The sequence below is a fragment of the Orycteropus afer genome, unplaced genomic scaffold (assembly GCF_000298275.1).
Source record: "Orycteropus afer afer isolate SDZICR_OR568_19922 unplaced genomic scaffold, OryAfe1.0 scaffold00018, whole genome shotgun sequence".
NCBI classification, from domain to species: Eukaryota; Metazoa; Chordata; class Mammalia; order Tubulidentata; family Orycteropodidae; genus Orycteropus; species Orycteropus afer.
Window position 1 is genome coordinate 18,036,998 of NW_006921605.1, and position 15,242 is coordinate 18,052,239.

General features: G+C 39.8%; 1 protein-coding gene across 1 annotated transcript; it reads left to right on the forward strand.

The window, feature by feature from the left end:
- Positions 1-1,125: 1,125 nt before the first annotated feature.
- On the forward strand, positions 1,126-8,060 carry KPNA2 (karyopherin subunit alpha 2). Its single transcript, XM_007959713.2, has 10 exons — positions 1,126-1,200; positions 1,347-1,484; positions 3,380-3,468; positions 4,117-4,385; positions 4,654-4,748; positions 4,842-5,105; positions 5,294-5,527; positions 5,757-5,939; positions 7,178-7,327; positions 7,968-8,060. Exons 1-10 carry the CDS (start codon positions 1,126-1,128, stop codon positions 8,058-8,060), a joined length of 1,590 nt encoding a protein of 529 aa, XP_007957904.1.
- Positions 8,061-15,242: the final 7,182 nt, after the last annotated feature.

Here is a 15,242-nt window from a genome sequence, read left to right on the forward strand (position 1 = left end):
GTACTTGGCCGCTTGAAGACAATAAAGTAGAGAGACTGACTCATGGAGAGAGCCTCCAGATGGGCTGAATTTATTGCCTTTGGGCCATAAGTCTTAACTGCACGTTAACTCGGTTCGCCCACTTCGTATTCACTTAACTGTTACGGACTCTGTAGAGCTGCGATGTCCATTATGTTGGTTGCCAGCCGTATGTGGCTGTTGAGCAAATCTTGAAATGTGCCTAGTCCGAATTGAGATGTGCCTTAAGTGTAAAGCTTACTTCAAAGACTTAGCGTATAGAGAAATAATTTTTTTTATTACTTATAACATGTTTAAGTAGTTTCTTGGCTTTGAAAAAATTGAAATTAATGGCATCTGTTCCTTTGCTTTTTTTATAACGTGCATACTAGTAAATTTAAAATTAGACGATAGACATATTTCTGATGGACAACATGGCTGAAAGTCTTAGCTCTTCAGAGGGGAGAGGACAGTTATCCTTTTGGCAAAACTATCATAATGACTAGAAGGGCTGTGTATGCACAGGGAGACAGCTGGGGGGGGGCAGGAGTGCATGGAGGGAAGGACCCAGGGAAGAGGCAACTATGGGGAGGGGATGCGGGAGGGGAGCTGTTGCACTGTGGGAAATTGTAGTCAATGTCATGAGACAAAGTGTATGTGAGCTGCTGTATGGAAAGGGAATTTGCTCTGTAAACTTTCACCCAAATTACACATACACAAAAATTAATAAAAACAAAAAAACTCTCTAATAATGCTGAAAATACAAAATTGCTTTTTTGGTGTCACGGTGGTTAAGTACCCTCACAGAAAGGTCAGAGGTTCGAACCCTCCAGCCACTCAAATGGAGAAAGATGTGGCAGTCTGCTTTCTTAAAGATTGAGAATCTTGAAACCCTGTAGAGCAGTTTTTATACCAAAGTGTTTGTGTAGTCAACTTGAAATCTTCCCAATGGCAAGGGTTTGGCGTAGTTATAGAAGTGTGGATTCGGCATATGCTTGGAAATTCTATTATTTTTGAAAAGGCAAAATGATAAAAAGGAAGTGTTTTGTTTTTTTTTTCCCTCTCTCTCTCTCTCTCTCTCTCTCTCTGCCTGCCCATCTTCTAGCTTACTCCCTTTGTCTCACAACCATGTCCACCAATGAGAATGCTAATTCACCAGCTGCCCGGCTTAACAGATTTAAGAACAAGGGGAAAGACAGTACAGTGAGTACCTTCTGTTGCTTCCTTATGATACTGGTTGATAAGAAGATATTGGGAAGGGATCAAAAACTTGAGGGAATTAAAAATGCCCTCGCTTGATGACAGAAACTGATGGTGGTAGGTAAAACGGTATGTTATCTTTACTCAAGGAAATGAGGCGGCGCCGTATAGAAGTTAATGTGGAGCTGAGGAAAGCCAAGAAGGATGACCAAATGCTGAAAAGGAGAAATGTAAGCTCTTTTCCTGATGATGCCACTTCTCCACTGCAGGAAAATCGCAATAACCAGGTAAATATATTTCAGTTCTTGAATTAAGATGGAGTCAGAAAATTAATATGGGATTTTCTTAGAAACTTAGAAAGATTTCTAGTCTTAATAAGTTTTAACTGTCAAATCTATTGAGATGTTTTTTTCTGTTACCAAAGTTTTCTTCTCTCCTGCCCCATAATCCAGTGAAAGTAATTTCCAGCTCTGATCTTCCAAGTTTTCCAACTTTTCTAGCTGCTGGCTGGGTACCTTGATCTGATCGTCCCATTAACTGAAAGTGTGTATGAAGCCAGCCATTTTCCAGCTTATAATCATTAAGTCAGTTCCACAAAGTTGACCCCATGTTTCAGGGTAGAACTAACTGCCTCCCAGAGTTTTCTTGGCTGTCATCTTTGCCAGGTCTTTTCCTGTGAAGCCACTGGGTGTTTGGACCACCAGCCTTTGGGTGAGCATCTGAGCTCCTTATCATTTGCACGACAGGGTCCTGGCTTGTTTCTGTCACTGGCTTTTTTCGAGCCCTTTTCCTCCTGAAATATTCTTCCTAATTTCTTTTTTCTTTTGTCCATGCCTAAGGAGCTCTGGTGGATAAGGTGTTTGGCTGCTAACCAGAAGGTCAGCAGTTCAAACCCACCAGCTGTTCTGTGGAAGGAAGATGGGGGACAATCTATTTCCATAAAGATTTATAGCCTCAAAAACCCAATGAGGGTCGCCGTAAGTCAGGATCGACTCAATGGCAGTGAGTTTAGTTTTTTTGGCTCATCCATGCCAAGGAACTCTGGTGGTATAGTGGTTAAGGCATTTGACTGCTAAAACTAAAAGGTGAGTAGTTCAAATCCACCACCTGTACCGTGGACGAAAGATGAGGTGATCTGTTTATGTAAAGATTTACAGCCTTGGAAAGCCAATGGGGATGACTATGAGTCAGAATCGATTCGATGGCAATGAGTTTGGTGTTTTTGGTTTCACCCATGCCACACACCAGTGTTGTGTGTTTTGCCCATAAAATATTGGTTTAAACATATTTTCTCCAAACTGTACTTGAAGACCACGCTTGGGTTTATAGATTTATTGTGTTAACCTTTTCTTCCAAGCTACTTGGAACTTTCCTCTCTCTTGCCTTTTTTCACATTGTGCTTTCCTGTGGAGGAAAACTCAAAACCCACATTTATGAGTGGACTTTTTTTTTTTTTTTTAATCTTTTTTTCTTTCATTTAATTATCTATGTGCTATACTAGTTTAGAGTAACTACACTTCCATCTTCTCCTTATAGCACGTCCTGGTCAGCCTAGCAGAGAAGACTCCCTCCTCAGAATACCTGTAGCAGTAAATGCTGTATAACATGACATGTGTATTTCTTTTTAAATGGCTATTTTACTACCTGACTTGTTTTCCCTGTTAGGTTGTAAGTTCCTAAGGAGGAAGGGTCACTGCCTTTCTGAGTTAATCGTCACTTTGCTTCTCAACCTTCTTTGTACTGTGAATCACAACATGGAGCATTGATGTTTGCAGTACTGTGCTGTGGAAATGCTTAGATTCCAAGCTCAGATAGGAAAATTCTCAGCACATTGCCTGTAATTCCAACCATTTCTACTCTAAGGAAGCATGTGTAAATGCAAGTGATTGAGATTTTTGGTGGAATGGCCTTCAGTCTGCTATAATTCTTCTTTTACTTGTCTGCAACTTTTTTTAGTGGCAAACTGCTTGGAAGCCCCTTACTTGCAATTCCAGTAGTCATGAGTTTGAAAATGGTTGTACATATAAAATATTATGTGAATAACAGACAAAACTAGATGTAGGATTAAAATTTTAATTACAGAGTATAAATCTAAAAATGTTTCAATGATGGCAAGTGTAGACTTCATCATATTTAATCATAAAAATGATAATTTGCTAAACTAATTTTACTTTTCTTATAGGGCACTATAAATTGGTCTGTTGATGACATTGTCAAAGGCATAAATAGTAACAATTTGGAAAACCAGCTCCAAGCTACTCAAGCTGCTAGGTAAGTCTTGGCTGCTGTAGCATGGGAAACCTAAGAAATCAGGCTTTTTACATTTGGGGAGGTGGGGAAGGCCAGGCAGATGATGTTATGGGTAGAGGAAAGATTATACTAGCAATAATCGTAGTTTCAAAGGAAAAGAGAAATTAATCAGTAAGTTGAATTGGTACAACTAGCCATCCATTTAGAAAATAAATGTATTTAGATTCTTAATCTCTCACTATATACAAATATTGTGATGTTCATAACATAGAATTAATAATTTCTATTGTTTGACCATTTGTAGAAAGCAAATATAAATGGCAAGTGTCTATGGGACAGATGTTTAACCAGGAAATGGCAGTTAAATTAACAGTGAACATGTAAACCTGTCAAATTGGCAAAGATTTCTGTGGGAAGTTGAAAGAAGCGTACTCTACATTGTTGGTAATAATTCCATTTTGGAAAAAAGGTAGTCACTACTATATCACGTGTCACATGCAGCACCATGCAAGCAGTCGGTCAGCTTCTAAGTTCTAGGACATCGTAGCGTTCTGTGCCTTACTGTAAAAGATTGTCTAAAGTTCTGAACTTCAATTGCATTTTAAATTGATTTTTATACAGACTTGGTTTGTAAATGAACTCTTTGTTTCTCTTTTTGTTCCCCCTTAGAAAACTGCTTTCCAGGGAAAAACAGCCCCCCATAGACAACATAATCCGGGCTGGTTTGATTCCAAAGTTTGTGTCCTTCTTGGGCAGAACTGACTGTAGTCCTATTCAGTTTGAGTCTGCTTGGGCACTCACTAACATTGCTTCTGGGACATCGGAACAGACCAAGGCTGTAGTTGACGGAGGTGCTATCCCAGCATTCATTTCTCTGTTGGCATCTCCTCATGCTCACATCAGTGAACAAGCTGTATGGGCTCTTGGAAACATTGCAGGTACTTTAAACATTCTTAATGCTTTTGACTGAGTGTATCTAGTCATGAAGAGGTTGTGGGAAATGTTAAAAGTAACAGTGACCTTTCTGGGTCTAATTTTAAGCTTGCTTCAGGCGCTTGTTAGAGTTGAAAGTAGCATCTGAGTAGATTAGGCTATTTCCTAATAGTGTCATCTTTGAGTTAGATGTCACTGGTACATGAGGTCACTGCACACTGATGATGCTAGACAAGTACATATGATTATAACCTTGTCTTTTCTGCCCCTCAGGTGATGGTTCACCTTTCCGAGACTTGGTTATCAAATACGGTGCAGTTGACCCTCTGTTGGCTTTACTTGCAGTTCCTGATATGTCATCTTTAGCAGTAAGTTACTAATACAAGTAAACTTAATTCTCAGTCTCCGTTCCCCCAAAACAAAAACTCATTGCTTCCCCCTCCCCCTTTTTTTTCCCCTAGTGTGGTTACTTGCGTAATCTTACCTGGACACTTTCAAATCTTTGTCGAAACAAGAATCCTGCACCCCCATTAGATGCTGTTGAGCAAATTCTTCCTACTTTAGTGCGTCTCCTGCATCACGATGATCCAGAAGTATTGGCAGATACCTGCTGGGCTATTTCCTATCTCACTGACGGTCCAAATGAACGAATTGAAATGGTTGTGAAAACAGGAGTTGTGCCCCAACTTGTGAAGCTTCTAGGAGCTAATGAACTGCCAATTGTGGTAAGTTGTTAACTTTTAGATTATAAAGTGTTAAGTATAATCAATAAATGCTAATAGTGAAATGTGGCCTAGTTCAGGCTAAGATGCGCTTTTTGAACTTTTAGGATACAGAGTTTTTGATCAGTGCTGGAAACAATGAAACATAACTGCCAGCATCAATTTTTTTTTTTTTTTTTTTTGCTTCTCAGACTCCTGCACTAAGAGCCATAGGGAATATTGTCACTGGGACAGATGAACAGACTCAGGTTGTGATAGATGCAGGAGCACTTGCTGTGTTTCCCAGCCTGCTAACTAACCCCAAGACTAATATTCAGAAGGAAGCTACGTGGACAATGTCGAACATCACAGCAGGCCGTCAGGACCAGATACAGCAAGTGGTGAATCATGGATTAGTCCCATTCCTTGTTGACATTCTCTCTAAGGTAATAAAATCTTGGGACTTAATAAAATGATTGTTGGCATTTATGTCTATGGATGGGCATGTGATAGAGCTATGCTAGGTAAGATTTTTACAGCCTTGCTTTAGTAACCCCCCTCACTTAAGGTTGATAAAAGCAGTTGATAGTTTGAGTCATTGTTTGGCAAGACAGTGTTTTAGGAATCTTGCTTGTACCACTATTACAAATAAAGCCTCTTCCTTACGTTTATTAGGCAGACTTTAAGACGCAAAAAGAAGCAGTATGGGCTGTGACCAACTATACGAGCGGTGGAACAGTTGAACAGATTGTATACCTCGTCCATTGTGGCATAATAGAACCGTTGATGAACCTTTTAACTGCAAAGGATACCAAAATTATTCTGGTTATTCTGGATGCCATTTTAAATATCTTTCAGGTAAGTCTAACAAAGTGACATCTGTTTGGACTTGGGGTGATGATAGGTATACTACTTAGACGGAGAAGGCAGCCACATTTACTCATTAGTAGTCCACCATATCAAAAAGTATGTTTGTGTGGACCACATTCATAATGAGACTTGTGACAAGGGGGCATAAAATACATAAAAGTGGTAAGTCCATGATGCAGCTGCAATGATAATCTATTCTTTCATCAGTACCTTTAATGCTCTGATTTCATACTGAATTTTGGTGAAATTAAATTTGAATGGCTCAGTTGTCTAGTCATGTTTCTTCTAACCTTATCCTTAATTGATCCAAAAATGCCAGAACATTCCACTTTTTCAGTGATTGGTGGTAGTTAGGTCCTACTAATCTCATGGAACTTTCACATACAAAACTTAGGTCTAGAGTAACAAACCCAGTGAAAGTAATATAATGGGGCCAATATTCCCACTCCCTCTCAAGCAAACTCCCTAGATTATTTTGAAGCATATTATCTATGTATCTCCTAAAAGCTAAACTTTAAAAAAAAAAAAAACAAACAAAAAACCTCTAACCATGATACGATTCTTAGAGCTAGTAAATCTTAACACCATTAAATATTACCAAAACCAAACTCACTGCTGTGGAGTCGGATCTGACTCATGGTGACTTCTTGGGTTTCCAAGACAGTATTACTATGGAAGTAGATTGCCCAGTCTTTCTTCCAAGGGGTGGCTGGTGGATTTGAACCTCCAGCCTTCTGCATAGCAGTCAGATGCCTTAGTCACTATGCCAACAGAGCTCCCAACAAATATTATAGTCAGAAAAATTTGTTTGTAACACACAATAGACTATCTCTGCTCTTAAAACAATGTTTCTCCACTTACATTATACTTTGGAATTATCTGGAATGCTTTTACAAGATAGTAATTCCCTCCTCCCTTCTCAGACTAATTAAAAAGTTGCGTGGGTGATTGTGATGCACAGAAAAGGTTATAGTTGAAATGTAGTTGCTAAGAGCAGGTACAGATCTGATAACTTTGAGGTTCCAAAAATAGTCAAATGGATATCAAACTATCACAGAAGGTTGTTGAAGATAAAATGAAAAAAACCAGCAAGCAAATGCTTAATCCTGTCTATGCTGTTGTTACCCAAATCCAAACATTGTTTTCACCACTGAAATGAGCATGAAGAGTGCATGTTGGTAAAACTTGAATTTGTGGTTCTTTTTGTTTTGTTTTGTTTTTTAAAGGCTGCTGAGAAAATAGGAGAAACTGAGAAACTTAGTTTAATGATTGAGGAATGTGGAGGCTTGGACAAAATTGAAGCTCTGCAAAACCATGAAAACGAGTCTGTGTACAAGGCTTCGTTAAGCTTAATTGAGAAGTATTTCTCTGTCGAGGTGAGTAATCGATGGTGCTAACAACTTGGAAAATGCCCATGTAAGAAGTCAAGCTGTGAGGTTTTTCTCCTCATGCTTATTTTAATGAACCCTGGACTGTTGTTAAATACAGCATATTATCAATTTAAGTAGGTTGTAACATGCTATTTGCTTTTCTCATGTTGGTTGATGATAATACAGTCTTTTTTAACTTGAGATTTTAAAAATTATCAATTTCAAATGAACAGCTTTAGAAATCTCACAATATCTTGAGAAAAGTTTATGAACGTCAGTTGTAGGAGTTGATGGGAAAGTGGGCCAACCTCACGGCCATACTCTGGCCTAATAAGCAGTAGTTCTTTTCTTACTGAAAAGTGACAGGTGGAGAAGAAAATCTCAATTTCTTTTTCTGTCACTGTAATAGCATTTCTCAACCCATTTAGAACTTTCCTCCATCAGGCACTCATGGATTAGGCAAGTTTCAGCAGCCCTCCCCTGACTGTCTCCCCCCTCCCCATTTAAAATACTGAAATATGGTACAGGATTAAAGGTGCAATAGTGTAGATGAAGGCCTTAAGAGTAAATATAGAGACTTTAGGCACTTAGAAATGTGCCACTTAGTAATCTGTGGGATTTTTTTTTTTTTTTTTTTAAATACCAGGAAGAAGAAGATCAGAATGTTGTGCCAGAAACTACCTCTGAAGGGTATGCCTTCCAAGTTCCGGATGGCACTCCTGGGACCTTTAACTTTTAAGATTGTACACCTGAGTCCTGAAGTTGTTTGTCATGTACTGTGTTGGGTATAAGTTTGTCTTAGTGTTTTCTCTACTAAGAACTCTTTATAAATGTGATTTGTTATGTAGCACTTTTTACAACAAAACTATACTTGAACAGTTCCAAACTGTACATACTGTAGGAAGCCTCTCCTGTCATTGGGTTTCTTATTTCTATGTATTTCCTATCTAGCAGTACCCTGTAAATAAAGATTAAAATCCACCCTTTCCTTTTACTTCATTATGGCTCTGTGTTTTCTAATCTGTGGCTTTGAGGGTTGCAAATGAAGGGCAGCCGAGCATAACTGACAGGCATGTAAGTCATGACCTGAGGTAGCTCTGGTTGGAGGTGTTATTTGATGTAAGGTTTGTGATGTCATCAAGCATATAGGGGTGATAACTTTCTGCACATTTGCAAGTCTGTTTTGCTTTAGGTGTTCTCTCTCTTGGTAAGTGAATAAGATCCCCATCTGATGTCTCCAGGTTTACTGGCCAAGGAGATGGGGTACAAATCAAGTAGAATTAATTCTTGCCAGACATCAAGGCTGACAGTACCTCTAAGGTGCCACACTGACATCACACTGTAATCACCTGGGAAGGTTTACCCAGAAAGCTGCTTTAACTGATAACGGGTGGGGTCCAAGTATTACACCTTTTTTTTTTTTTTAATTTCCAGGGCTTTTTCTTGTGCAGTCTAGGTTGAAAGCTACCACTAGTACTAAAGAATAGTTAAGCTATTGGCAGAACAGGAAGTGGATGGTGGGAATAAAACAACTAAGTGTTAACCAACTAAAACCCACTGCTTGTGGAGTTGATTCTGACTCATAGCAACCCTTACAGGTGAGAGTAGAACTGCCCCATAGGGTTTCCAAGGCTATAATCTTTACAGAAGCAGACTGCCACATTTGTGGCTGGTGAGTTTGAACCACTGACCTTTTGATTAGTAGCTGAGTGCTTAACTACTATGCCATCAGGACTCCTAGTATCAACTATCAAAACTCCAAACTTAGGGACAACCCTAGGGTTTCCAAGGCTGTAAATCTTTACAGAAACAGACTGCCTCATCTTTCTTTTCTGGAGCAGAATGGTGGGTTTGAACCACTGACCTTTTGATTAGCAGCCAAATGCTTGAACCACTACACCACCATATAAATCTTAGGATAATGAAATTCATCCTAAGTTAAAAGTCTAGGTATTATTTTTTGATAGTGGAAAAAATGAATGAGCCAAGACTCCACTGCTGAAATCCAACTTTGGAAATCCAGCAGTTTGGCTGACTTTTTTCCCCCATAGAAGATAAAAAGCTAAGGGGGTTAGTATATTTAGTGAAAAAATGCATTTTTTTCCAAGACATTGATGGTAGAATGCAATAAACTTCTATTAATCATCCCTTAATGGCTACAGGTGTGAGCATTTTCTCCTTTAGTTTGCTCAACAGGCATAGAAAATGGACATTTTGCCTTTTACAGATAAAACAGGCTTTTAAAATTTCCCTCCACGGAACATGGAGCAGAATGCTTAATGCTTATCTTGTTTGGCTAATGCTTATTTGCAGCACCTCCCCACTACCAGCTTCTAACATGGACCACAACCTTCAGATTCTATGATCCTAAGCTTAGGATATTTTGTTTGGAGGCCTGAATCCTGTTCTCAAATTTTTCTATACAAAGGCTTTCATAATGGGAAGAGGCAGAGAAATAATAAAACTACAGCTCTCCCAAGTTGTCCTTCCTGCCCCACTTTACTCCCCATTTTTTTCCTACCCATTCCCCAACACAAATAACCTTCTTGAAGATTGAATCCAAAAGTATTAATTTGAGAAAAGATAAGTAAACCTCGCTACCTTATGGTTGATTTTGCATTAAGATAGGTGGAGCTTAGTGGCTATAGAGGGCTAGTGCAATAAACTTAAAAGATACAAGGTTTGGATTTGTTAAGAAGAACCAAACCCCAACCTACTGCCTTCTGGTCAATTCTGACCCATAGTGACCCTATAAAAACAAACACTGCCATTGAGTGGATTACAATTCACAGCAAGCCCCATTGGGTTTCCGAGGCTGTAAATCTTACAAAGTCGATTGCCCCATCTTCCTTCTACAGAGCAGCTGGTGGATTTGAACTGCTGACCTGGATAGCAGCCAAAAGCCTTATTTACTAGGCCACCAGAGCTTATATAGGACAGTGTGGAAGGAAGACCGGAGGGTCTGCTGCTGTAAAGATTAACCTCCTAGGAAACCCAAAGAGGGTCGGAATCAACTTGGTGGCTGCAAGCTTGGTTTTGATTTTATTGGACAGTAGTCTGCCCCATAGAGTTTCCAAGGTTGTAAATGTTTATGGAAGCAGGCTGCTTCATCTTCCACAGAGAGGCTGGTGGGTCAAGCCTCCAACCTTTTGGTTACCAGCCGAATGCTTTAACCACTGTGCCACCATTAACTCATATTAAGAGTAGAGGCATGACTAAATAAAATGTGAGGTAATAATGGTCAGGACACAGCTGACTACCCAAAATTTTTTTCATATTTTAGACACAATTCTTAATACTCTAGTTTCCATGAAATTGCCATAGAGGCATTTGGATGTTTTTATTGAACTTGACTGAGGACAAAATTTTATATCTTAGAGAACATGTTTTCAGATCCACCTTCTTATTTCATAAAACACCACATAGTCACCAACTTTCCCCCTTTCACAAAGTGCTAAATTGCTAGTGATTTGTTAATGCACCAAAAGTTGTAGTTTTAGCAGTTTTAAGTGAGACTTCAATCTGTCTGTAACTGCTTGTTTCATTTTTGTATTGTTGCAGATAAGGAAGGAGTAAGAGGTAATATTTCTAATTTCATGAAGCAAATACCAAAGTAAAAACTGCTAGCTTGTTGCAAACAACTTTGCTTGTTGCAAAAATCTAAAGTGTAATGCTCATTAGATGAACTTTAAACCACATGATACCTTGGCTTTAAATCCTGTCACTGCTTTTTTGAAACAAAATGGGAAGTAAAGATTTTATTTCCCTCTGTCATCATTAGGGAGCTCTGGTAGCATAGTGCCTAAGGCACTTGACTGCTAACCAGAAGGCTGGCGGTTCAAACCCACCAGCCACTCCTTGGAAGGAAGGTTGGGCAATCTACTTCCGTAGTGTTATTGCCTTGGCAACCCAAGGAGGAGTCACTATGGTCAGGTCCCACTTGACGGCACATAACAACAACATCATCATTAAAGGAAAATTACCTTATACCTTTAAGATTTGTCCTGTACTCTCAACCTTTCTATGGCTACATAATTGTCAAATAGGACTTTTGTTCCAGCACTTGGGACTTTTAAGCCCCACCCCCCACAAGCTTCCTATAACCAAGTCAATAAAACTAACATTCTGTGTTCACTAATGTGTAGTATGTTCCTTTCCAGCCCACCAACAGTGAACAAAGAAGTACCAGAATCAACTCAGTGGCAGCAAGTTTGGTTTTGGTTTTGGGAGCCACGGTGGCCCAGTGGTTGAGTGCTAGGCTGCTAACAAAAAGTCAGCTGTTCAAACCCACCAGGACTCCAGGGGAGAAAGACAGCAGTCAGCTTCTGTAAAAGATTTACAATCTTGGAAATCAAATGAGGCAATTCCACTCTGCCTTACAGTGTTACTAGGAGTCAGAATCGACTCGACAGCAATAGGTTTGGAGTTTTTTCAGTTTCGGTGGCACAGTGGTTAAGTGCTTGGCTACTAACTAAAAGGTTGGCAGTTTGAACCCATACTTCCAAGGCTTTTCACAATCAGCGGCTTTGCCGCATAAAAGATCTGGTGAACTGCTGCCATAAAGACTTAGCCTAGGAAACCCCGTAGGGCCGTTCTGCCCTGTCACATGGGGTGCTATGAATCAAAAAGCCATTCTAAGGACCCTAACACCACCACCAATAGTGAATAAGAACAAATCTTCGGTTTTGTTTGCATGAGTAGTTGGCAACCTTGTGCGATAGAGAGCCCCGAATTCAGAAGGCTGCTGAAGAGAGTGTAGCAGGCTGTCTTAGCTCCCTCCACCCTTCTTGGAGCTTGCCAAAACCCAGCTGGCTGATTTTGGAAAGCCCTTGAAACATGTCATTAATGGGGCTTTCTTCTGAGATTGGGCTGTTGACCTAATTTGTGATGAACAAAACCTGGCCAAATTATGCAGGCGCCCACCCCACACCCCACCAAGGGAAAGTGTTGGTAGAAAGTGTTTTGGCAATCACTGGTTTAAGTTTCATAACCACAGCTAATAAAGATGATTAAAAAACACCCAAGCTATCGTGCAGGGTTTTTTGAGAGAAGACCAATTTAATTTGGAACGTTTGTATGTTAAGTGGTATGTTATTGGCCTGGTTTGAAAGCATAATTCTGCTGTTTTTAAACACCCAGTTCCTCCTAAATGTTTAGGACAGTTTCATAATACTGTGTAGGAGTTGTATGCACCAAACCCACTTAAACTGACCAGTTCATGCATTCTTTCCAAGCTTTTCACAATCATAAATGTCTTTCTCCATTTCCAGTTCTCAGAGCTGGTGTGGTACAGTGGAATGGACAAGTGTTTAGGAGTCCCATCTGCCTGAGTTCAAATCCCTCCTCTTCCATGTGTTTGTGTGACCTTTAGACAATTGTTTAGCTTACAGAACCTCAGTTTTCTCAATTATAAATAGAATTAGTGAGATGATATATTTAAAGAGCACAATGCCTGACATAAAATAAACCCACTGCCATTGAATTGATTCCAACTCACAGTGACCCTATAGGACAGAGTAGAACTGCCCGAGAGGGTTTCCAAGGCAGTGAATCTTTATGAAAGCAGACTGCTCCATTTTTCCTTTGCAGAGTGGCTGGTAGATTTGAACCACCAGCCTTTTGGTTAGCAGCCAAATGCCTTAACCATTGCATCACCAAAGTTCCTTGGCATAAAATAAGTAATCTAAAAATACAAATTACTAAATATTGTACCATGAGTTGGAAACAACACTACAGCAACTAACAACATAAATATCCCAAATAAATACAGCCTTAGAACAGTGATTCCCAACCTTTTTTAACAAGAAAGATCTCATAGTTTTTCCATGAACCTTTGTTTTGATGTATTTCATCTATGAAGCTAAGTAATTGCTCTTTCATGTTTTAATCACAAATGTTAATCAGCTTGAGATAAACACACTGAGTTGTTTCTACATTAAATTGTAAGAGTCTACCCCAAAGTTGGAAATTGGGCCAGGCTTTTGGTCTCTTAGACTCTTGACACAGCTTTCTGAAATGCTGGAAATGGCCCAAGGCCACCAAAGCCATGCAGCCCAACATTTAGCCTTTGCTGCTATCCCAGTGAGAAATCCACTTTCTCTTTCTGTCCCCACTGTTTCCCCTTTCTCAGTTCTATTACACAGAATGAATGGAGCACCTCCCCACCTAGCTTCTCATGGGTCACCCAAGTCCAATTTGGTGATGGTTTGCTTAGAAGCCTGTAAATAAAAATAATTCATAGCCTTCACTAGTTGTGAATGCACAAGTGCTTGACTGTTGAGACAACAAGAAAAGTACTTTGTATTCTGAAAAAGCTTTAATGTTTAGAACTTGAACAGATTTAGGCAGAAATAGTGGAGGCTCATCAATAAAAATAAGGGAAAATGAGGAAGGACTAGTGAACAAGAAAGTGCTAAATTCATTTCAAGTTAATAAAGCATCAAAGTTTAATACAGGGAAGGCAACTTCTGATTATAGCTGCAAAACTATTGAAAATGTAGTGGGAAAAAATTGATAACCAAACTATGGTACATTCACACAATGGAATACTATGCAACATTAAAGAATAATGAAGAATCCATGAATTACCTCAGAAATGGATGAATTTGGAGGATATTATGCTGAGTGAAAAAAGTCAATCACGGACAAATAGTGTATGAGTCCATTGTAAAAAGTCAAGGAAATGTTTACACAGAGAAGCAAATTCACTTTGTTGGTTACCAGGGATGGGAGGGCAGGAGAGGGGAAAATTTCTGATTATTTGGGGGTCACATGTTGATTTGGGAGAGGAGAAGGATGGTATGGCAAGAGTGTGTGACCAGCATGGTGACCATGGAGAAAGGGAGGACACAGAACTGCGCACAAAAGAGAAACAACAGAGCAAATACTATTATGTGCACAAAGACTGCATTAGCAGTGGCAGCAAACACTAGGCTATGGGTAAATGCATAGACAGGTAAGAAGATCAGATGGGGGTAGGCGAATAGGAATATATAACCAAGATCAGGTATTGATTTGGCTGAAGATAGTCTTACATATGTACTTGTGCTACAAAATTATCCACATCCATTACAGAAGTAACAGGACAAGGGTAGAGTAGTTTTTCAGAGACAACCCAACACGAGGGAGAGAATCACTGGGCCTGTGGGCTTGGGACCATAGTCTCGGAGAAGTCATGCTCAATTGGCACAACATTGTACATAAAAATGTTGTTCTCCATCCTACTTTGGTGAGTATCAACTTGGATCTTAAAAGCTTTTCTGCACCCATCTAAGGTGCAACTATTGGTATCCTCTCATCTGGAGATGTGAAGAAAATCAAAATCATCTGGAAACAATTGGTCCTAAGATAGGGACCACGAGGACTTCAGCCTTCACAACCCCGAGACCAGAACAACTAGATGATGCCCAGCTACCAATGCCAACCACTTGGATAGTGATCAGAATTGGAGATCCTGGATAGCATGGGAGGAAAAATGTAGAACAAAATTAAAAAAATACAAAAATGACCAGAATTACTGGTTGGATAGAGACTGGTGGAAACCCCCAAGACTATGTTGTTGTTGTTGTTCTGTGCTGTCGAGTCGGACCCAACTATGGCCCTGGGTTATCCTTCAGGCCTGAAAATGGACTCACTTCTATGGATTGGCTTTCAGCCCAACAGTAGAAAGGCCTATGAGCAGAACACCTACCCCAGGGAGATGCACCCATTAGATCAATCAACCATGAGACGTCTGGAAGGGCTGAATTCTCATAGAGGGAAAGCTGAAAAGCCAGGAATGCATGGATAAGAAGGGCACTGGGCAGGGGCGGTCACGGGGAGGAGAGGGGTGGAGAGCTGTTTGTTGCTGGGATTGTAATCAGGGCCAGGAAACCAAACATGCATCAACTGTTGAGAGTAAAATGAATCTGCTTTGTAAATT

What these genes read in the sequence shown, in the direction of transcription:
- KPNA2 (XM_007959713.2), top strand. Translation starts at nt 1,126, where the DNA reads ATGTCCACCAATGAGAATGCTAATTCACCAGCTGCCCGGCTTAACAGA. An exon ending in CTGATATGTCATCTTTAGCA is followed by an intron (nt 4,749 to 4,841) that starts GTAAGTTACTAA and finishes TTTTTCCCCTAG; the next exon opens with TGTGGTTACTTGCGTAATCT. An exon ending in AGAAGTATTTCTCTGTCGAG is followed by an intron (nt 7,328 to 7,967) that starts GTGAGTAATCGA and finishes TTTAAATACCAG; the next exon opens with GAAGAAGAAGATCAGAATGT.